At 50.6% G+C, this 22,586-nt stretch overlaps 1 protein-coding gene across 14 annotated transcripts in view; it reads right to left on the reverse strand.

The window, feature by feature from the left end:
* Prrc2b (proline rich coiled-coil 2B) overlaps positions 1-22,586 on the reverse strand; it is a 78,635-nt gene that overhangs the window by 25,118 nt on the left and 30,931 nt on the right. For 5 of the 14 annotated variants that reach the window (XM_077108783.1, XM_077108786.1, XM_077108793.1 and 2 more), the window contains exons 5-14: positions 20,894-20,966; positions 20,193-20,336; positions 18,058-18,299; positions 17,501-17,622; positions 17,038-17,180; positions 12,017-12,107; positions 9,500-9,692; positions 5,984-6,320; positions 4,377-4,579; positions 1,994-2,207 (exon numbers count right to left, since the gene is read on the reverse strand). In XM_077108783.1, coding sequence (XP_076964898.1) covers positions 1,994-2,207; positions 4,377-4,579; positions 5,984-6,320; positions 9,500-9,692; positions 12,017-12,107; positions 17,038-17,180; positions 17,501-17,622; positions 18,058-18,299; positions 20,193-20,336; positions 20,894-20,966 — 1,762 coding nt within the window. The remainder of the gene's footprint in view (positions 1-1,993; positions 2,208-4,376; positions 4,580-5,983; positions 6,321-9,499; positions 9,693-12,016; positions 12,108-17,037; positions 17,181-17,500; positions 17,623-18,057; positions 18,300-20,192; positions 20,337-20,893; positions 20,967-22,586) is intronic. The other 9 variants (XM_077108794.1, XM_077108791.1, XM_077108789.1 and 6 more) reach the window with 6 other exon arrangements.

A 22,586-nucleotide genomic window follows, 5' to 3' on the forward strand; every position in this document is an offset into this window, starting at 1 on the left:
AGCCAGAGACAATACAGCACAGAAGACCTAAGAATGGATCAAGTTTTCAGCAGCAAGAGGAGCCAGAAGAAAACAGGAAGATCTGCACAGCACCCAGAGGAAGAGCACCCGCCTGCAGCTCTCTGTTCAGGCCAGCACCCGGAATGGCAGAAGACTGTCAGAGATAACACAGGCCCACCCCAGGTGAAGAAAGGCCATCAAGACAAGGGAACACGCAGGCCCAGCTCAATAGCACAGAGAAGATGACAAAACAGTAACTGCCGGTGTGGGCACAAGAATAAAGACAGAGGTCAGCAGGTTCAGATGAAGGTGGAGACACCGAGTAGACCCTTCTGTAGGTCAAGAGGGCACGATAGGATTTTTTTTTTTGGGGGGGTGGGGCAGTGCTGGGGCTGGAACCCAGTGTCTCACACATATTAGGCAATCACTCTACCACCAGGTGTACCCAGTCCTCGTGTTAGGATTTTAATATCACTAACATAAGAAATAGAACGTAGAAGGGAAACACACACACACACACACACACACACACACGGAAAGTGGGAAGCGGAATGCATAAGACAGATTAATGGGAAAATCTAAATATGAAATTTGAATAAATGTAAAGGGAGCAACTTTGGTAGTTAAAAGCCATTGAATTTTCAGAGTAAGACCATATAGGTTTGTATACAAAAAGTTATGCACTCCCTAGAAATAAGGACTCAGAGAAATGGCAGCAAAAAACTGAACAAAAGAGACTCTAAGTTCTAATCAAAAGGAAACTGACATCATCGTGCTACTATAGGACAAAGCAGATGGTAAAGGCAGAAAAACACCACCGGAGCAGGTGGTAGGTGACAACAGGAATAGATGTCATTCCACACTCTGTGCCTCCAAAGACGGACACTGCTGGAGAGTCCGACAAGTCCACGGCCATATTGGGAGCTTTGCTGTTGTTTTCTCTTTTCTCTTTTTTTGTGCTACTGATTGGACCCAGGGCCTGATACACACTCACAGGCTCTACCAATGTACCAAGCCCCCAGCCCCTGGTGCAGGATGATTCTACACACCTTTCAGTAACTAATTAAGGAGATAAAAAAATGTAACGCAAGAAACACTTGTACAACACATCTGGCAAGTTCAACTGAATGGACTCATCCAACAGAACACAGATTCTTTTCAGGCAAAAAGAATAAAGAAGAAAACAAACAGGAAAAAATAAAAAACTGACTTTGTAACAGCCTACAAAGAAAACCTCAACAAATGTCAGGCAACCGAGAGTGGGCAACAAGGGAAACCCTCTGAACACAATCTGGCTTGTTATCTGCTTAAATGATGTTTTACTGGAAAACAATCAAATGCACTCATTCACAATTTGCCCATGGCTGCTTCTTCCTACGACAGCAGAACTGTCAAAGAAGCAAAACTTCTTTTGGTCAGAAGAGCTGACAAAAGCCCATGACATGCGACGCCTGGCCACAGGCGAGAAGTCTGCTGGCCCCGGCCCACATCAGACCATCGTACCTGGCCACAACGCCGCAACACTGGAAACTGACACCATGAAGAGCATCTTGAAAGTCAAAAATTATTGAACCAAGTGTCCAACACAATCACTTACAAAATGAACAGAATGATTTCAAGAGAAATAAGGTGGTAGAAAGAAGAAAATGATTAACTAAAACCCAAATAAGATAAAGGAAAAATAAGAAACCCCAATTCTGATTTTAAAAAGGCCTTAGACAAACCCTGGGAAAGACCAATGAAGGAAGACAAAGAGACAATATGCAAAGACAGTAAGAATGGAAAGGGACTGTGTGAGGCAGCAAGACCTCAAAATCACTTTGAGCCATTTAAAATGCAGGGTCTTGCTTTCTTCCGGTAACTGTCCAGGACAGGAACACAACCTTACCTGCGCTCTGCAAGACACAGACCAGTCCTGGAGGCCAGAACGAACGCCAAGGGCCTCGCTCTTGAGATGCCACCCTAACCACCCACTGTCCAGCCCCATGCTCACCTGAAGGGTGCAGGGCTGAGGGGTAGAAGTCCACAGGGGTCCGGGTGGGTGTGATCCGAGGGTCCATGTAGGAAGGCATCATCATCCACCTGGGGTCGAAGCCCAGCATCTGGGGGTGGTGCGGGTAAAAGGTTCGCTGCGGGTGGGAAGGCGGGGGATACACCGGCTGCCAGTGTTGCATCTTGTACAGCTGCTCCTGACCCAGAAGAGAGACCTGATCAGACAGGGGTAAGCGACCATAGTCTCCAGCATTTTGGCATGTGGCACAGAAAGCCCTCCAGGAGGGAGGAGACAGGCAGCTGCCTGGAGGGGAGCCCCAACAGCACAACCATCAGGCTGGAGTCTCCTAGGGCTGGGTGGGCAGTCGTGCCTACCACAACAGGGGCCAGGTACACTGGTGCTGCCCTTGACACAGGAGGCTTCCATGTAGTTCAAACGTCCCACTGAAACTGACCAACAGACCAGCACACTTCCCACAGGACCCTGGTCTACAGCCACCACCCAAGGACGGCCATCATTCCTGTCCCAGTCCCATCCTCTTCACCCATCCTCTACTCAGCAAGGGTCATCATCGCACCCAGCCATTGGCTCTGAGCTTCAAAAGCACCTTCAGCGGTCCCCCGTGCCCTACAACCACTGCCTACCAGGGTACAGGTGACCCACAGTGTCCTGTGGGACCATGCCTAATCTGCCTCCCTGGCTTCAACTCCATGACTGGCCCCAGCTCTCTGCTCCACACAGCTCTGCCTGCACATGCCGGCCCATGGAACATTCTAGGCCTGTCTGTCCCTAACTCTGGGTCTCCTTGGGAAGCCACCGAAAGACCCTTGAGCCCAGGCCCATCCTCTGGTCCCAAAGAACCGTACTTCCTGCAGTGCTTGGGGTTTGCAGGTGTGTGGCTGAGCTCCCTAAGTCACAAGCCCAGCAGGCCTGGTTGGCCTGGGAACAGGAATGAACAGCATCAGTGACGGAGGGTGCCGACTTCCCCAGTGAACCCTGAGTCAGCAGCCCAGCAGGACTCATGGCAGATCCCAAGGATGGCCTGCCCAACAGGCTTCCAGCACATATCCTGGACTCTGCAAACACAAAGGCCACCTGTCCAGCTGGCTGTCCACAGCTTGTCCTGGGCTGGATTCCCTGGTGGCTCCACTGGCACTCACTGTACCTCTGAGGAACACTTAAGAAACAGAGCTCAGCAGTCAGGAGACTGCAGCTCCAACTCCAGCCATACTGGCCTGCACCCCACAGCTTCTCCTGCCTCACACAGGTCCCCAGGGGACCAAACCAGCCAGGCTGCCCTGGTGCTTGCAGGTGTCCTTCTACCCTCAGGAAGGGTTTCCCCACCACCGTCCTCCCTACTCCCCGTGAAGAATTGCCTTCGGTCGCTGTGACGGCAGTGTTTTGGCACAAGTAACTCCAGGGATCTCTCCCAAGGATAATCCTACTCCAAGCCCATGGACTACTCACAGGACAGTGGGGCCCAGAGACACTTCCTGGACGCCTACAGCAGAGAAGCTGGGCTGACGGTTTTATAAGAAATCAAAGGAAATGCTGGGGAAAGGCTGAGACTGTGGTCTGTTTTGCCAGAGCACACATATTGTGAAGAATCTTCGGTTGATGTTAATTAATAATAATGTATTACACACCCAAGTGCTGGGCTCCCACCAAGCGACTCCTCCATGTCAGCTCAGTTTCCACCCCAGGCTCGGTTCCCAGCAAGGCTGCAAGGCTGCCTCACTCAACTGCATGCTAAGAAGAGGGACTACTAGCCTGCGAGAGCACCAGGACAGAACTGGCCATGTGAGTTTCTCCAGGGCCATAGCAGGTCCCTTTTAAGGTTTACCAAAGGCTGACTGCAATGGTGCTGGTGTTTCTCAGTTCACAGGCATCACTGTCACACCATACAAGGCTCCTGCTGCCAGAGTGAAGCAGTCTTTGCCCTTCCTGGATCACACGCGGAGAAGCAGGGGCTTAACAAGCCTAGCCAACCACGACACCACGGGCCACAGCTACATGTGACTAGTCAGGAACCGCCACTGGCACAGGAACCCTAGACACTCAGGAACCCCGTCCCACTTGACAGCTCCTGGTACAGCCCACAGCCTCTGTCCTGGAGGACCCCATGGGTCCCCAGCGTGTGAGAGGTTGCTGCTCTTCAACCTAAGCCAGTGGAGCTCAACATGTACCCCACTACCTCATGTCCTAGAAAACCACAACAAGGGTGGTATTCATTCAGGGGGCACCTAGCACTGGGAAGAATAATGGTGGGGTGGACTACAGAGTCCCAAGATTGGAATGTGACCCCTGCACGACTGTGTGGTAGCGGGATGCGTGAGGGCAACAGCACCAGAGGGCATGGGAGGGGCCATCGCTCGACGCTCACCTGCTGCTGCTGCTGCTGCTGCTGCTGCTGGCGCTGGAACCGTGGAGGAAGGGACTTCTGATACTTGCTGAATTCCTGTGCAGGGGACCCGGCCTCCCTGGCCTCCTCCTCACTGCTGCTGCTCTGACCCACAGCTGGGGAAGCTGTGCGTGCCTCCTCTGAGAAAGTGGAGGGGGCTTCCTGGGCAGGGAATTCTGGGGAGCCTAGAGAATGAGCAAGCGAAGAGAAGCCACAATGAGCTCACAGCACTCAGGTGACCAATGACTGAATAGCAAGTGCTTCTCTTGTGGGCAGAAACATTCTACGCAGGACTCAGTGCTGGGCCCAGTCCACACTACATACTCCTTGGGCACCAGCTCCTGGATTCCCCACAGGACACTGTGAGCAGGCTGTACCCACAACCACGTTAGAGATGGGGACAAGGACCAGGAGGTCAGCGGACGTGCATGTGATCAGAGTCAGCTATGAGCGGAGGTCTGATAGAGGACTCTGGTAGCCCGAGAGTGGCCGTTCCCCAAACAGGACGAATTCCCCATGTCCACAGGTGGTGTGACCTGGGCACAGGTTTAGTTTCTCCTTTTGTGTTCCCTCCTTTCTAAGGAAGGATAGCAGTCACGCCCACTCCACAGGACTCACGTGAGGACCAAATGAGACAGTGAACAGTGCCTGCCCAGGAGAAATGCTCCCCGCAGTCTCTGTACTGCCCCTCCCCGAGTACTGAGACTGTGAAAGAAGAGCAGAGCTGGGCGCGGTGGCACACGCCAGTAATCCTAGCAACTCGGGAGGCTGAAGTAGGAGGATTGAAAGTTTAAAGCCAGCCTCAAGTCTCGAAATAAAAAATTTTCAAAAGGGCTGGGTATGTGGCTCTGTGGTAAAGTGCCCCCTGGATTCAATCCCTGGTACCAAAAAAAAAAAAAAAAAAAAACAAGACAGAAGAAAACTTGATTTCTCTGAACTTCTTGGCCAGGGCACATGGCTACCAGATCAAACATCCCCCATCCTGTAGATTTCACGGCCTGTGTCTAATATGGGCCCCTGTCTCCTAACAAGAGGTGACATGAGGGGACTGAAGGAGATGATAGAGACACAGCTGGCTTTCCTGGAGAGCGCCCCCTGCTGCTACATCTGTCAGTCATGCAGCACTGTACAAGCTCTGGCACAGGGAGAATGCATTCTAACAAGAGGTGGGCTCCTCCCCTCTGCATAAAAGGACCCTGTGCTTTGTGAATGTCCTTTATCATCTGTGCCTCGTGTAACTGCGCAATAATGGTAACAGCCACAAGAATGACAAGGGGGAGACTATCAGCAAGACTACTCAGGCCTTCTAGACACTCCCGCCCAGCACCACCCACCGCCCTGCACATGTGCAGCATCTCACATGCCCCTCAGCATGCCAGCAGGTGCCATGCTTTAGAGAGGCGAGGCATTTCACCAGCTAGATTAAGAACCCAAAAGAGGACCAGACCCAGGCACGTGACCCTGGCCTCTATTGTGGCGCTTTCAATGTAATCCAGCCCTAGCTACAGGCTGCTAAGAAGTCGGAGAATGGGAACAGCAAACCACTGCCCAGTCCAAGGTTCCAGCTGGTGGGAGGACCTGCCTCTTACCTTTGCGGACAGCAGGGCCATTTTCTTGTGGGGGGGCCTTCTCAGTGCCTGGAGACCGAGGTACCTCCTTCTCCACCTGTTTCTGGGCCTCGCTGGCCTTCTGGGCCTCGCTGGCCTTCTGGGCCTGCTTGCACTTCTGGTCTAGCTGTTTGAGCTTGGCAGCGCAGGCCGCCAGCCTCTCCTCCCGGGCTCGGCGCTCCTCCTCTTCCCTGCGCTTTCGTGCCCGCTCCACGGCCTCAGACATCTCTGACTGAATGAACTTCTGCCTCGGGGGCGGCTTATCCTCCTTGTCCTCGATAGACTGTTGCCGGAACACACTGCCCACTGAGGATTTCTGCTAAGAGAACAGAGCCTCTGATGAGATGGTGGGTCACAAACCCAACAGGCAGGGGCCACTGCCTCTGTGGGATCAGTTCTCCTTCCAGCGATCCTTGAACACCTTTGAGAAGCAGCACAGTGGCACCACAGGCAGACCTGGATTTTATTTACTTATGTTTTAAACTTCTAAGGATGGAAGCCAGAGTCTTCTACGTGCAAGGCAAGTGCAATATCACCTGAACCTGTGTTTTAGTCCTGCTCTGTCCCCGACTATGTTGAAATGTCATTTAGTCATTCATTTGTAAAATGGGGCCAATAAAGGAAGCCCTGGGGGTTGTGCAGGTGAAACAGGTGCTCACAAGTACTCAGCTCTGCGGTGGACACGAGATGATTTCACCATTGCCAACAAGCACACAAAACTAGGGTGTCCAAGGGTGCAGGAGTCAACATGCATCACTTCTTAGTCATAAAACCGTTCTTCTCCTGCCCCATGAAAATACAAGAGTTCCTGAGCAAACAGATCCGTGAGAAAATGAAATTCACTGTGAGACATACAGCTTCAAGTTGGTCTTTATACAGAAATGAACAAGCTCATCTCAAAGTGTCCCTTTGAGATGCACCTCCATTCCTGAGCCTCTTGCTAGTTGCCGGTCACAGGGTGAGCATGGTGCTACACATGCAGCATGAATATCCTCAGCACCAGGGGGGTGTCTCCCTGGCCTTCAGGGTGCAGATGCACCCCTGAATGGCACCAAGGGGGGAGATGTGCAGCCATACCCCCTCAAAAAAAAAAAAAAAGATGCCCTGTTCTGAATGGTGTTTACAAAGGCGTCAAGGCCACTGAGCAGAAATAAGCAAGAGCTCTGTCGTCTTGTACCGGTTAACTGAACCTCGGTAGGAGGAATAAGCCGCGTGTGCTGTATTTGAGACATTTTCTCCTAATACCAACTTCTTACAATCAGAGATAATTACTATAATCAGAAGATTAAAATTCCAATTGAAAAGCAAGAAGGTGATTTTTACATGATATACTCTGGACCCAACTGTGCACTTTCCTTACACTTTGCCATTGAACATGAACCACTGCCTGTGCCAGGGGCAGGGCTACTCACTGATCTCTGCAGGGCTCATACCATTAACCACTTGCTCACTGGTGCTCACCCACCCTCCAGGTGAACCTCAACACAGCCTTACACTTGGGTTATTTACTTAGACAATTTCCTAGAAACAGGACCACAAACTCTGTGTTCACTGTCAAGACCTCTGGTGCATCCACTGTGCTGCCCTATGGCTATCCATCATTTCATAGAATAGTCAGTGATTTGGTCAGAATAAACTTGGGTGCATAAATTATATAGATTTTGTTCCTGTTGCCTTTTTCAGTTAACTTCTAGCATATGACCAGATTAAAGTGAAACCTTTTGAATACTGAGCTACCCCAATCAATGTATGAGTGAAAATTTAAACCCCCTGCAAGATAATTTCCAGGAGTGGCACTGTGTGCATTCTATTTTCACTCTGTTGCCCTATGCCCAGCACAGTGCCTGGCACACCAAGTACTTAATAAGACTGAAGGTAAGAAAGTGCAGAAGGAGAACCCAAATTGAAAATGGCAAGTTCACCTAGACTACTCAAAATAGTGCCTCTTCTACCCAGTCCACAGCCTCCTGAACAATTCAGCCCTGATGCCACTAGCTGTGGCCAGGTCGTGTAGGTGTCCAGGGCCAGGGAGTCATACTGGCTCAGTGCAGGTGGCTCTAGTCAGCAAGATGAAAGTGTGCACATGGAGAAGTGGCCTCAGAAGGGAGGCAGAGCCCAAGTGGGCAGAGAGGACAATCATGAGGAGAGCACTGAGCAGGGACATTCAGGGCACTGTGAAACAGGGGTGATATCATAGGGGGAGGGCACTTGCACAGGCAGGGAGGGGCAGCAGAAGGGGTTAGTCCCAAGCAGGTGCAGCAGACTGGTTAGTCCCAAGCAGGTGCTGAGCCAGTAAGAATAAAACCTAGGGATAACATGACTTCTCACTGCTGCAGGAAAGAGAACCAACCAACAGAGAGGAGAGGAGAGGATTCCCTGGAACTGGAGGCAGTCCTGCAACCTCAGGGTTTCCAACAGAGACAGATCCAGAAAGAGCACAGCTCTGAACATGCGTGCTGACACACACATTCCGTGTCCAGGAGAAGGCCCAGGAACACAGACACCCAATAGCAGGGGGCTCCCAGAGTCTAGATACTGGTTTCTAAACATAATGTCAATCAAAGGAACCAGGACTTCTTGGAGAAACGGTTAATCCAGGACAAAGTGAGGTCTAAGATAGGAGGAGTGTGGACTGGGTTATCCTCCAGAAAGAAAGGAGTGCTAAACACAGGCCAGAGAGGCTCCCAAAGCCAAACCAGACAATCTAGTGCCAAGGTTACAAGTCACTGAAAAAAATAAACAATGGTAAAGGGATATGCAGTCTTATTTTTTTTTTCCAGCAAGTTTCTTGTCAATAACAGAGAAATGAGTAACTCTAAAGCCAAAATGTGGCAGATGCCACATCAACCATGAAATCAAAGCACATGTCCCCAAGGCCAACGTCAAGTCAAGGTCACCAGGTGGAAAACAAAGAAGAACCTGAGAATCTCCTGCCAGGACAGGAGCCTTGGGCCCAGCACACAAGCACCAGACAGCCCAACCTGAGGGACTAGCTTGCAACTTCAGAAGCCCCCAGGTCAGGAGAGGCGGAACTGGCTGAGCACGGGTAAGTGTGACATGTGGCTCTGAGCCAGATTCCCTGGTACAAAGGACCTTGGGTGACAGCTGGGAACGTAATAGCTCTGAGGACTAGTCGGCAGAATCAACACTCCTCCCTGGTTTTGACCAAGGTCACCTCAAAAGAGTGTCAGTGCTCTGCAGCAAGAGAACTGATCAAGTTGGCTCGGAAAAAATCTTCTTCATATTATAATTCCAATTTTTCTGTAACTTTGTGTTGCTTAAAATAAGCAGAAGAAATGTTTCCCAGGACTTTTCAGGAACCCAGCCACATTCTCGGTGAAGTGCAAAACAGAGATCAGAGGCTAGAAGACCTGTTGTCATCTCTGTCTTTGAAACTCTGGGCAAGTGAATTTTGAGAGTGAGAATGGGAAAGAGACAGGGAGGAAGGGAGAGTCCCAGCAAAATAGCTAGGTGCAGAACCCCCCAGGTCCACAGTACCTGGTAGTCTGGGCCTGATGCCCAGCCATGAAGCTTTCTGGAAGGTGGCTGAGGCTCCGGCACCTTTCGGGCAACACGAGACATACCCACAGCTTCGCCCCAGTCCTTCCCTTCCTCTTGAGTGCGCTTGGCATCAGCACTGTCTGCAGAGCTCAGGGACAACTGTCGCTGCGTTCTCGGGTCCCAGCTGTTCCTAGGACAAATGGCACTCAGCATGAAATATTCCCAGGCAGTCAAGCATGTCTGATCCCAGCAGTCAGGGGCCCGGGGGAGCACTGAAGCCAGCTGTGCATACACCAATCTCCCCTATCAAACAGATCCCCCCCGGCCCTCTGCACATGAGCTCCCAAACCCAAAACCAGCACTGCCAGGTCACTCTCACACAAAGTTCCAGGCAGGGCACGTGACACTCATTACTTCACTGACTGCGGAGAGACACCCTGGTTACCCCCAATGAAAGAGCTGACACTGAGCCTCAGAGGTTAGCGGGCTCCTCTTGCAGGCAGGAGCCAGCAACTTAGAGGCAGGACTCTGCATCCACAGACTGCAGCTCCTCCTGGGCTCTGCACAGGGAGGGGCTCAACCAGAACCCCAAGGAACAGAGGGCGGCGCTGGAGGAGGAGCAGAGAAGGAACACCTCGCACAGAAGGGGGCACCAGGGGCTTCACAGGAGGGACAAGGTGCAGCCCAGTGCAGCAGCCAGACACAGGTGCACCTGCAGGTGCCCGTGAGGCAGCCCAGGGCCAGGAAGGGCTGATGGGGATGGTTAGCGTACACACCATGTGTGTCCGCACACACACCGGTGTGTGTGTGCAGGAGCATGACACAAGGAAGGCGCATGAGGAAAAGACAGAAAGAGCAACTGCTAAGGGCCTCTGACCTGCCCATCAGAGAAGACCTGTTTCAGGCAGGTAAGTAGACACAGTACAAACACAGGTGAGAGAAAGGAGACAACACTGGTGGCCTCTGGGTGGTCAGACAAGGAGGATGCTGGCCCTAGGGGCCCCAAAGACAAAGAGGAGGACGTGGCAGAGGCAGGGAGGTTCCAGGAGCCCATCACCCATGAGGAAATAAAGACTGGGAAATACATAAGGGAGTCTCTCAGAGTTGGACAGCATCACCCAGCTCAGGGAACACTGAAAGAGGAGCAGGTCTGCGGGGCGGGGAGGTCATTTGAGCATTCTTGAACTGAAGGTGTACTTGGTCACAGCTAGGGGCAAAACTAGGCCCAAAGTCCATGCCTAGCTCCATGTCAACTGAGGGACAGAACAACTGTCCTGCTGCTCCCATGAGACTGCAGCATTCATGTCTTTACTTCCAATTTAAATTCTTGGTCACATTCCTCTGAGCGCCATGTTCCAAGAACTGACCCAGAGACACATCAGCTAGTTCATTCTTTTGTATCTCACTAGAAACAAGTGATTGAAGCTTGTTCCTGGCTCCCTCCAGAAGAGGGGCACTAACAGCAGGGGCTTCAGAGCAGAGAGGGAATAACAAGCAAAAGACTCACAGGCTCCACTGCATGAATGTGCAGTTACTGATGAGAAAACAAGTGGAAGAACCGCCTGCCATAACTAAGCACTGCCACCTGAGGCAGGGCAGCAGTGAGCATGCTTTAAAAAAAAAAGCGCAGGCCAGGCGCGGTGGCCACACCTGTAATCCTAGCAGCTTGGGAGGCTGAGACAGGAGGATCACAAGTTCAAAGCCAGCCTCAGTGAGGCGCTAAGCAATTCAGTGAGACCCTGTCTCTAAATAAAATACAAAACAGGGCTGGGATGTGGCTCAGTGGTCGAGTGGCCCTGAGTTCAATTCCCGGTACCCTCCGCCAAAAAAAAGTGCAGCGGTCATGTGGCAAGGAGATGGGCAGTTCTGCAGAGGCAGTGAGGGCAGAAAAACCACAGGGCAGCCACAGGTATCACATCACTTCAACTGCAGCAGCTGGAGCTACTGACACCAAGATGAGAACTAAAGAAACCAAGTGCATGATGCAGTATTTTCCAATGGGCACTGGTTGAAAGCAGTCCAGTGACACAGGCCAACACCAGAAGAAGAATGAGGAGCTCCAATGAGTGTGGGACCTGGCATCACCCCACCTCCTGCTGCCCTCCTCCCCAGCACTGGGCAGCATGCTCAAGCCCCTGGAGATCCTGGAGGGAAGCAGCTGAACCTAGGTGGCTTTCCAAACTGCCTGGCTACAGAAGCCTTTCTGGGCACGACACCACAAACCTCCGTGGAAGAAGCCATCTGCATAACACTCGGGAAAACACGAGTCCAAGTCAAGAGATTCAAGGCACAGGTCCTGGTCATGCCTAGATACAAAGCCTGGCTCCATTCCCCAACAGCTGTCCTCAGATATGATTATCTGCAAACCGGAAATCATATCTGCCCCTGCAATTCCGCTGTGGAAACCAGGACACAGACCGGCTCATGGCAGCACCAACATGCAGGGATGCATTCCCCATGGCTGAGGTCAGGTGACACTGGACGCATACTAGGAGCTGGAACAGGGCACCTTACCACTTTGGCCGGCCATCCTTCCCAACCTCTTCCTCCTCTTCATCATCGCTGAACTTCAATTTCTCTGAATAGTCTACTTCTTCGTGGAGGCCTACAACAACAAGAGAGCCCAGGAAGATTTTGAAACAAAATGAGAACATGGTGTTGCTCACCTGCAGGTGACCGGGAAGGGAGGTCCTGCAGTCCAGCAGGAGCAAAGCAGCTGTGTTAGACAACAACTGTTAATTCTGCTCAAAATGTTTTTAAAATGTTATTTCAAGGCATAGGAAAGTGAGCAAAGCAGGCAGAAACCAAACTGCAGACTGCCCTAGCGGCACGGAACCTCACTGGGAAATGCTCAAGGCACAGTCTTGCTCCAGGAACCCCCACCCCACACAGCCCGGTGGCAGAAAGTGTTCATTAACTGGCATGTGGGTAGACAAATCGTGATGGTGCACACAACAGGATGACTACCATGATGGGCGAGAAGCCACTCTCTGCAAGACTTCCTGCACGTGAAATGTGCAGAATATGCAAATCCACCAGCACGGGGAGAAGAAGAGTCAGTCACCAAGGGACTGGAGGTTGGTGGTACTGCTACAGCACGGGGTGATGGGACCATTCTGGAGTGGGAGCCTGGTGATGTTCGCACCTTATGACTAACTAAAAACAACCAAATAGGAGATTTTAAAGGGGCAAATTTCTTGATATATGAAAATTTGTTATGCGACTCTTATCTTTCAAAATGAGGAACAAAAAAAAATCCAATTAAAGGTCAGAGTTGGAGTTGAAAAAGCAACTTATAAATCTATGCTGTCCACTAATAACCACTTTAAATACAAATGGCTTGAAAGGCAAACGATATGCAACGAGAGCAACATGGGAATTCAGACCATGGGTGCTGACACAGGGCAAGGGGGACTGCAGGAAACACACCAGAGCTGGGCATGTGGCCACATCTGTAAGCCCAGCAGCTCAGGAGGCTGAGGCAAGGGGATCGCAAGTTCAAAGCCAGCCTCAGCAACTCAGCAAGGCCCTAAATAACTTAGTGAGCCCCTGTCTCTAAATAAAATATAAAACTGGCTGGGGTTGTGGCTCAGTGGTTAAGCACCCGGTACCAAAAAAGAAAGAAAGAAATACCACTGGAGACAAGGACCTCAAAACTATAAATGCGTGTATGTTTAACGACAGCTTCAAGATAAAAGAAGCAGAAACCAACGGAATTAAAAGGTAAGGATACAACTCTACAAGCTTTAAACATACAGGGTCTGAAAGGTGCCACTGACCAACGTGAGCAGGCTGTCTTTACAGACCAAGACACCCAGCAACAGAACGTGGCGTGGCTTTCAACCCCTTATCAGCAAAATGGGAACCACATCTGCCCCTGTGAGGCTGCTGTGGAAACCAGGAAGTGCACCTGGCACAGTGACCAGCTCACGGCAGCACCAACAATCAGGAATGTGTTTCCCATGGCTGAGGTCAGGTGACACTGGGCACATGCTAGGAGCTGGGACGGAGCATCTCACACATTCCTTTCAAGAGCACTTGGGATTTTCTCCAAGGTAGATCATTACCCTAGTCATAAAGTTAGCCTCTATGAGTTCAAAAGAACTGAAACCATACAGAATATGCTGACTATAGTAAAACTATTAGAAACATAGAAATGCCTCAATAATTAAAATGAGAACATTTAGAATTGGTATAAAAACCAGAAATAAACACAAAAGGTAAGTCAATGTAAAGATTAATAAAATTAATAATTCCTTGGCAGAATGGAACAAGAAAGAGAAGACAAGTATTACCAAATTATCAGGAACAAAAGAGAGTCCGTCACAACAGATCCTACAGACATCAAAAGGATAAAGAGCCAGGCACAGTGGATACACCTAAAATTCCAACAACTCAATAGCAAGACCCTGTCTCAAAATAAAATAGGAAGGGCTGGGGATACAGCTTAGTGGTAGTCTCTAGGACCAAAAATAAAAACAAAAAGCCTGGAAATATATCTATATTTTTAATTTCACAGGGTCTCACTATGTTGCTTAGGCTAGTGCTGAACTCCTGGGCTCACAACATCCTCCAGTCTCAGCCTCCGAAGTTCCTGCAACTACAGGTATGTGCCCCCGCACCCAGCTTTTCTTTTCTCTTTCTTTTTGGTGGTGGTGCTGGGGATTGAACTCAGGACTTTGCACGTACTAACCATGTGCTCTATTAGCAAATGAACATAACAGAAGATGCTCATGGCCTCTACAGTGGGAATTATACAACACTGTTGAGGGAATGAAAACCTAATAAAGAGATTCGCCAGGCTCCTAAAATTGAAGATTCAAAATTGAGGTGTCACTTATCTGGATATAGACTCAACAGGTTCTAAACAAAATGCCTGCAGGCTCTTTGTAAATACTCATAGTTGGTTCTAAATTTGCACGAAAATGCAAAGAGCTTGAATATTCAACAATGTTAAAAAAAAAAAAAAAATGTTACACTACCTGAATTCAGGATTTCCTATAAAGCTACAGTGTGCAACTGGCATCAAGACTAACACACCAACACTCACATGGTCAAAAGATTTTTGGCAAAAGTGTCAAAAAAGCAATTCAATAGGGACAAGAAAGTCTCAACAACAAATAGTAGAGGGAAAGTGTGCATCCGTGTAGGGAAAGTGATCCCAGACTGTTGCGCTACAGCCCCACGAAGATGAGTCCAACCTGGACCAAGACCCAAAGCAACAGGCAAAGCTAAAAGACATCAGGGGTCTTTTTCAACCAAGTAGAAGAGCAGTTCCTAAAAAGGACGCAGAAGTGATAACCATAAAAAAGTTTGTAAATCAATCTGCATCCAAGTTAAAAACATCTGCTTATCAAAATAGAGCTTTAAAAAAAAAAAAAAAAGACTGAAATAGAAAAAAAAAAAAGTGCAATGTGAAGTCACAAAGGACTAGTAGTAGTCTAACATGGAAGAAAATGAAGTCACACAGGCACTGGGCAAGGGTGAACCGTGAGGCGCAGCAGAGCACAGGATACCGTCACCAGTGCCATGCAAGAGTAGATCAGAAGCGCAATGCACCAGGACGGCTAAGACCACAAGGACAAGCCCCAAAATGTGAGGATGCCAAGCACTGAGCTCCACAGCCTGCTGCACGAATATGACATGGTACAACCGCGGGAGAGGCTGGTGGGCTATGAACTCCATCAACCTAACTGCAGGTCTACCCTCAGGCTCAGCAGCCCTGCTCGGGGATGTTGATCTAGGAGGAATGAAGATTTCATTCTTCATTTTGTTGCTATTGTTGTTGTTGTTGTTTCCATGGTACAAGAGATTAACTCAGGGGCACTCGACCACTGAGCCACATCCCCAGCCCTATTTTGTATTTTATTTAGAGACAGAGTCTCACTGAGTTGTTTAGGGCCTCACTAAATTGCTGAGGCTGGTTGGAACTTGTGATCCTGCTGCTTCAGCCTCTCAAGCCACTGGGATTACAGGTGTACACCACCATACCTGGCATAAAGTTAACATTTTATTTTTTTTTTAATTGTAGATGGACATAATACCTTTCTTTAAATTTATTTTTATGGGTACTGAGGATCAAACTCAGTGCCTCACACATGCGAGGTAAGAGCTCTACCACTGAGCTACAGCCCCAGCCCAGATACCATTCTTAATGGGACTTTCAAAAGGATAAAACAATTTCAGTAAATCAATACAATAAAACACATCTCAAGCTGAGCATGGTAGCGTACGCCTGTAATTCCAGCAGCTTGGCAGGCTGAGGCAGGAGGATCACGAGTTCAAAGCCAGCCTCAGAAACAAGGCACTAAGCAACTCACTGAGAACCTGACTCTAAATAAAACATAAAATAAAGCCAGAGATGTGGATCAGTGGTTGAGTGTCCCTGAATTCAATCCCTGGTACCAAGGAAAAAATAATAATAATAATGATAATAATAAAAACACATTTTAGCACTTGAAAGTAATGACAGATATGCCTAAGAATGATGACTATCAAAAAACAAAAAATCATACAGGGGTGGGGATGTAGCTCTGTGGTGGAGCACTTGCCTAGCATGTGCAATACCCTGGGCTCAATCCCACACAAAAAAATAAAATTAAAAAACCATTATACAGGTTTAGAATTGTATGAATCCATTCATTTGATGTTGTACAATAGGCAAAATTAATCTACAGTAAAATCAATCAAAAGACTTGGAACCTCTTGGGTAGAGTCAGGAAGGCCAATCGACTAAGAAGGGACCCAGGGAATCCTCCAGTGGTGTGAATTGTCCGTCTTTTCACATAGATGCTCACTGCAAGTGTATCCACTGAACACACCCCACAGGAGACCCCGTGCTTTTACAATGTATTTAGAACTTAGCTGAAAATAAAGAATCAGGCTGGGAAGGGGAGTGGGCAGAGATAAAGGAATAAAAACAATGTAATGCTGGTACTTCCTGAAGTTAGGTGACAAATAGCTAGAAGCTTGTTTCTTATGATTTTTAAAATTTTCCATTGTCAAAAGTTCCTTGAGGGGGGGCTGGGGATGTGGCTCAAGCGGTAACGCGCTCGCCTGGCATGCGTGCGACCCGGGTTCGATCCTCAGCACCACATACCAACAAAGATGTTGTTGTGTCTGCCGAGAACTAAAAATAAATAAATAAATAAATATTTTTTTAAAAAAAGAAAGAAAAAAAGAAAAAGTTCCTTGAGGGGGGGCTGGGGCTGAGTGGTAGAGCACTTGCCTAGCATATATGAGGCACTGGGTCTGATCCTCAGATCACATAAAATAAATAAGTAAAATAAAAGTATTGTGTCCATCTATAACTAAAAATAAACAGATAAATAAGTTCTTTGAAAAGCTAACATCAAAATCTCCCACAGCTCTAAGATCAAGAGTGAAGACCAAAAGAAGATCCAGCCTGCTCAGGAAGTCACCGGGTCTAACTGCAGACGCAGACGCACAGGCCTGAACCCGCTGCCTCCTCAGGGGCAAGTGTGCCACAGGGGCAAGCAGAGTGGGCCTCCAGCCTGCCCGCGGGCCACACCCACCTGCCCAGCCGTCGTCAGCATCAGTGTCCAGATCATCCAGGCCCTTCAGGTTTTCGGCATTGATGATGGTGGGCCGTGGTGCCCGTTCCACCAGCTGCCTCAGTGGGCGGACGGGGCGGGTCAGCCCCAGCCTGCTCTCTTTCCTGAGGTGAGAGAAGTCCACATGAAGGGCCGTGAACACACAGGGAAGCACAAACACTTTCCCAAAAATAAATCCTACATTGCACAGGTTCATTTTTGAGCTAATATTTACACTGTTTCCTTTTAAAAGAAATACATAATAAGCAAACACCCAGTGGGAAGCTCTGCCTCCCCAGTGCTGAACTCTAGCATGGCCCAAGCCCTCAACCTGCCCCCCCCACAGCCCACACAGCCTGGGGCCTGGAGTGGCTTTGAGTCTGTGCAGTCTCCAGTGTCAGCCCCACCAGGAAACCCTGTGCACTGTACTGTGGAGCTCACTTACCCATCTTGGCCATTGATCTGGAACTGTCTAAAAGGAGCACGGGGTTCCAGACGGAGCTGAGGAAGAGGGAAGGAGCCTCGTTCCACTGGACCCTGGTTCTCTGATGACTGTGGTGAACACATCTGAAACATAACACCAAAGAAGAGGGTTTCTGGCAATGACCCAAATTCCAAGCTCCACTTAAATTGGAATTTGTTTTGAAAAGTGGATAATGGGAAGAAGAAACAGGGAAGGCTGAGGGTTTCCTCATGAGCCTTCCCCTCTGGCCCATTCCCCACCTGCTGTGGGTAGGTAAGTTTGGGAACCCTGTCTGGGAACACCCACCTCTCCTTCATCTAAAAGACCACCATGCCAATAACATCCCTCACCCAGGCAAGGGCCAGAGGCCACAGCACCTGAGAAGGGTGGAGGGCAAATGCAGATCTGCTGGGAACCTACAGAATAGGCTCCCTGGGCGGAGTGAACCCGGGAGGGAGAGCCCAAGGTGACTTTTGGCCACTGAATTAGGCTCTGCTAGACGTGAATGGCTGAGTGCTGGGACCGCACAGGGGACTTACAAAAGCAGGGAGCATGTCATGGTACGTGGGAGGGTGGTACACGTTTCCCAGGAACTGCGATGTCCCTTTGCGGACAGGAGGAGCCGGGCGGAGAGAGGGGTCTTTAGAATCGCTGGTACATGCCGAGGAGAGGGCTCCGTCCCCAGCACTGGCGTTCCTGCTGCCCGGCTCAGCTGGGGAGGTGCTCAGAGACGCTGCAGAAGCTGTGCTTCGCCCACCGCCCTCCCTCCAGCTTGTCACATCTGCAAGTTGATGGGAGCAGGAAGAGAGAGGAAAGAGGAGGGGAGGGAGGGATCTGTGAGGTCCCAGAGATCAGGGGACCCCTTTATTCACCAAAAAATGGAGGGGGGGAAAAAAAGAAAAGAACCATCCATCTGGTCTTCCAAGAGAGGCTGGGGCAGACAGCTGGCCAGCAAGTTAAACTTCGAGGGAAGTCAGATTGTCAGAGATTTAAAATAAGATCTGCCCAGAGAGGACAGGTGCAGACACAGATTCCTCCCAAATAGAGGTCACACACCCCACACAGCACAGAACCCAGGGAAATAAAGCCCTGAGAACAGCCACAGACCTACTCAACACACACCAGCCCTGCCTGTGTGGACTGCACTCAGCACTGGACTCCACTACAGCCAGAGCGGGTCCTGCCCCATGCTGCCCATTGACTAGCAGCAGCATCTAACATCCCTGTGGCACATAGAGCACAGGTAGACCTCAAAGACCGTCTCTCTGTAAGGTGGTGCCTCCAGCACCCAACGAGTCTGTCTGGTAGAAGGTGTGACAATAGCCTCGCATCCAAGGGGAACATTCCAAGACCCCGAAGGAACACCTAGAACCATGGACATACCAAACCTGGACACACACACTTGCCCTTGACAAAGATCAACTTGCCAGCGGGCACAGGGAGAGATGAGCAACTAAAACAGCACACTATAATACGCATGCACACGCAAACCCTCTCCCTCAGAACCTGCAGTCAAGGGCTGTGGTGTGGCTCCCTGGTACAGTGCCTGCCTTAGCACATATGAGGCCCTGAATTTTGAACCCAGCAAAACAACAAAAACAAAACAAACCTCCAGTAGTAGTTTTAGAGGTGGCTGCCCACAGACAACAAACTGTGGAGAGAAACTGCAGACTAGGGGGACTGCTGTATGGGCCAGGGAGGCACTGGAGGGGTGGAAGGACTCTGGTCAGTCAGCTTCTGGTTAGGAGCTGAAACCAGGTGAGCCAGGCAGCCAAGCTGCTCCCACTTTGCCAGGTGATTCCAGGCAAGCGAGGTCACCCTTTGGGCCACCCACATCCTCATTTTTTCAAATGAAAAGGAACTAATTCCAGAAGCTGCTTCTAGTCCCACACTTTCATAGTCCTACACAGCAACTCATCTGAATTAATCCCAGAAAGACACAATTCTGTTCTACACAACTTGGTTATATATTTGCAGCAAACAAAATGAACCCCTGCAGGCCACTGAAAAGTCCTTGTCCTAAGCAGAGAAGCACAGTGGTCATGGAGTTCACAGGACAACTGTGCCCTGGCATCAGAGTCAGCAACAGGAAAGGCCTTGGGGATTACTCAAGACAAGCAAACAACAGCCCATTCCGCTGCAAGACCTGAACATAGGAGGTACTTGAGCATCCCTGGCCTAAACACCCAAACCTCAAGCCACCCCAGACCTCCAGGAAGCACCAGCTGCAGCAAGCATTGCCACAGTCCTGCAGGCCCCATGCCAGACACCAGCAGAGGGCAGTAGTGTGGGCTGGCTGCAGAGCAGCCCCAGAGTGTGGAGAGTGTGGTCTGACTGGAGTAGGCTGGAAGCTAACTTCCCCAGTGACTCCAACAGGCTCCATTAGGTCTAGAAAGAACTGGCTTAGAAACAAGCTCTGGACTTGTATGTTTACCAGGGACTCCAGTGGGCTGGCCTTGGGCATGTCCTTGATGCAAATATCCAGCACAGCAGACAGACAGGAGGGGACAGGCCTGGCCTAACCCAGAGGCAAGACAGGCGGAGGCAGGGAGGGCCTAGAGAAGAAGTCCAGCAGAACATGGGTCTGGTGGAGGCAGCCTGGGGCCCAGAAGCTCCGACACCCTCTAAGAGGGCAGAAAGGAAGGGGAGCAGGACAACATGGCCATTCACTTACTCTGAGGGCGGAGGCTTGGTCCTGGCCCATACGACAGATCTAAGACGCCCTTTTCTTTGCCAGCCTTGTCCTGCCCTCCAGCTGCTTTCAGCGTCGGAAATTCCTCGGGAGAGAAGGATAACAGTCGGCTTGAGCCCCTTAAACCTGTGGAGAGAGCCAGAGGATACAGAGAGCCAGTTGAGACCAGCATCATCCCACGTCTGCTCTCCTGCTCCACACGCTGAAGGCCCCGCTGCCCTGAAGTGGTTCCAAGCGAGCCATGCTGTGGGCATCTGTGCTGGCAGGTGGCACTAGGAGGCCACCTGGGAAGACACGAGGCCCCACCCAACCGACCCCTGGGGCAGGGCATGAGGCAAGATGTGCCACCTCCACTGGGCGCACTATGGCTGCAGGCAGGAAGCCTTCCACCAGCAGCTCCCACCCAGAAGGCGCATCCATGTGACTCCAGCAGGCTTCAGCTAGGTCTGGGACATTCAAGAGGAACGTCTCCAGCGATGATAGTCACTGGAGTCAGAGGCAACATTTTTGCAGAAGTAGCAACTCCACCACTGGCAAAGGCCAGGGCACCATGAACATGAAGACTTGGAGAACAGATTCCACAGAGCAGGTGGGTGCCTCGCCCCAACCAGAACAGTCTGGAGAGAACTCACCCCCTGGGCTCCCCATAGACCAGGGCCACACGCACACCTGCACACACTTACCACCTTCGTGTCCTGCTGGCTTTCCATTCAGCTGTGCCCATGACTTTGGTCCACCTGGCACTGAATTTGTATTCTGAAAAGGAAGGAAGGAAATAAGGAAAGCTAGCTCAGTGAGCCCCGTGACTAAGTGTGCAGGCCAGAGTGCTGAGAAGGCAGGGTGGGGCTCAGGCAGAGCACGTGCTAGTACACACAAGGCCCTGGGTTCCATCCCCAGATCCACAACAACAATGAAAAAAAGCATTGCACTGAGATGCTGGCACCTTAGATCCAAGCCCTCGGCAGATACAACAGGGATCATGTTCTGGGCAGGATCTAACAACCTGAGCTCTCTGCACGGCACTTCTCTCAGTGCAGGATCTGCAGGGACTCAACCTGCCTTGTCCCTTTAAAGGGAAGGAGCAGGACAGGGCAGTGACCGGCTCACAGTCACATGGCTGGTTATCCCACCGAGCCAGATGCAGACCCACGGGGCCTTCTTCCCCTGCTCTACAACGTTCCTTCAGGCCATCCCTGGTGCCCACAACAGAGCGACTCTGCTTTGCTACAGAGGCATGGACCAAACCCCAATTCTTCACATTTCTCAAATGCTGTGCCACTGCTAAGCAAGGGGCACCCAGGAAACCCAGCGCACCTGTCATTCCACACAGCAGGGCCCCCACCTGACAGCCCTCCTCCCCTACTAACTTGGACTTGCCTACCAGCCTCAGCCCTATGGGACAGCCTTTGCTGACAGCTCAGGAGGGTCAGGCATGCTGCTAGGCACACCCAGCCTGGGTGACCCTCACATACACAGCCCAGCCAGGGTTCATGTCCAGAATGTGGCTGAGAGAGACCCCCAGTTAGGGTGAGGACCAGGGTCTGTGCCCAGCCCACCTGAGTGCAAAGGCTTTCAAGTTCCAACTGCTGAGCCCATTTGCCCTTCCCACCAACGCTGGACTCCACAGCCTGCCCCTTTCCCAAGGTCAAGGGCCCCTAAATGTAGCATGTCAATCCCACCACACACTGTTTGAGATACATTAAATAACCACCCTTCCATCCACCTCCTTCCCAGCCTACCCTCCTCCAAGCAGAAAAAACATCCTCTTGGCTTTGACACAGAGGTGGTCAGGTCTTTATCCGAGTTGCCCTGCGTGCTTTGCCTGGGTGTCTGCCTGAGGCACATCCACATAAAGGATGTGCCTCAGCCTAGTGGGGACAGTGCCACTGGGGCTGGACAGCCTTCAGATCCAGCAGTAAGCAGCGTCAGGGTCAGGTTTCACTCTCCTCCCCCACACTGAATCCCACACCTCCACTGGTGTCTGCATCCACAGGGTGACTCCCCACCCGCACCCAGAGGCCCCAACTGGAGGGAAGCCTATAGGACCAAGATGCGGTGCTGATATTGCCAGTGAATTCTATTCCACAAACAAAATAACTAAAATTACTCTGAGATGTTCTCAAAGTTACAGATCAATAGGTTCTTCCTCTACTTTTCTTCTGCATGAGACAGAAGACTCAGTAGCTACTAACAAGAGGGGAAGACAGGATGTGGTGGGTTGTGTACAGTGCTGGAACAGGGCTCCTCCACCTGGCCACAGCCCAGGCCCTGTAGGAATTCTCTTCTACACATGCCCAGGACCTTACCCATGTCCAGGGGTGGGGTCTCTGAGCTGGCCTCAAACTCATGGGCTCAAGTAATCCCCCATCCTCAGCC

This window comes from Callospermophilus lateralis, chromosome 2 (assembly GCF_048772815.1).
Source record: "Callospermophilus lateralis isolate mCalLat2 chromosome 2, mCalLat2.hap1, whole genome shotgun sequence".
NCBI classification, from domain to species: Eukaryota; Metazoa; Chordata; class Mammalia; order Rodentia; family Sciuridae; genus Callospermophilus; species Callospermophilus lateralis.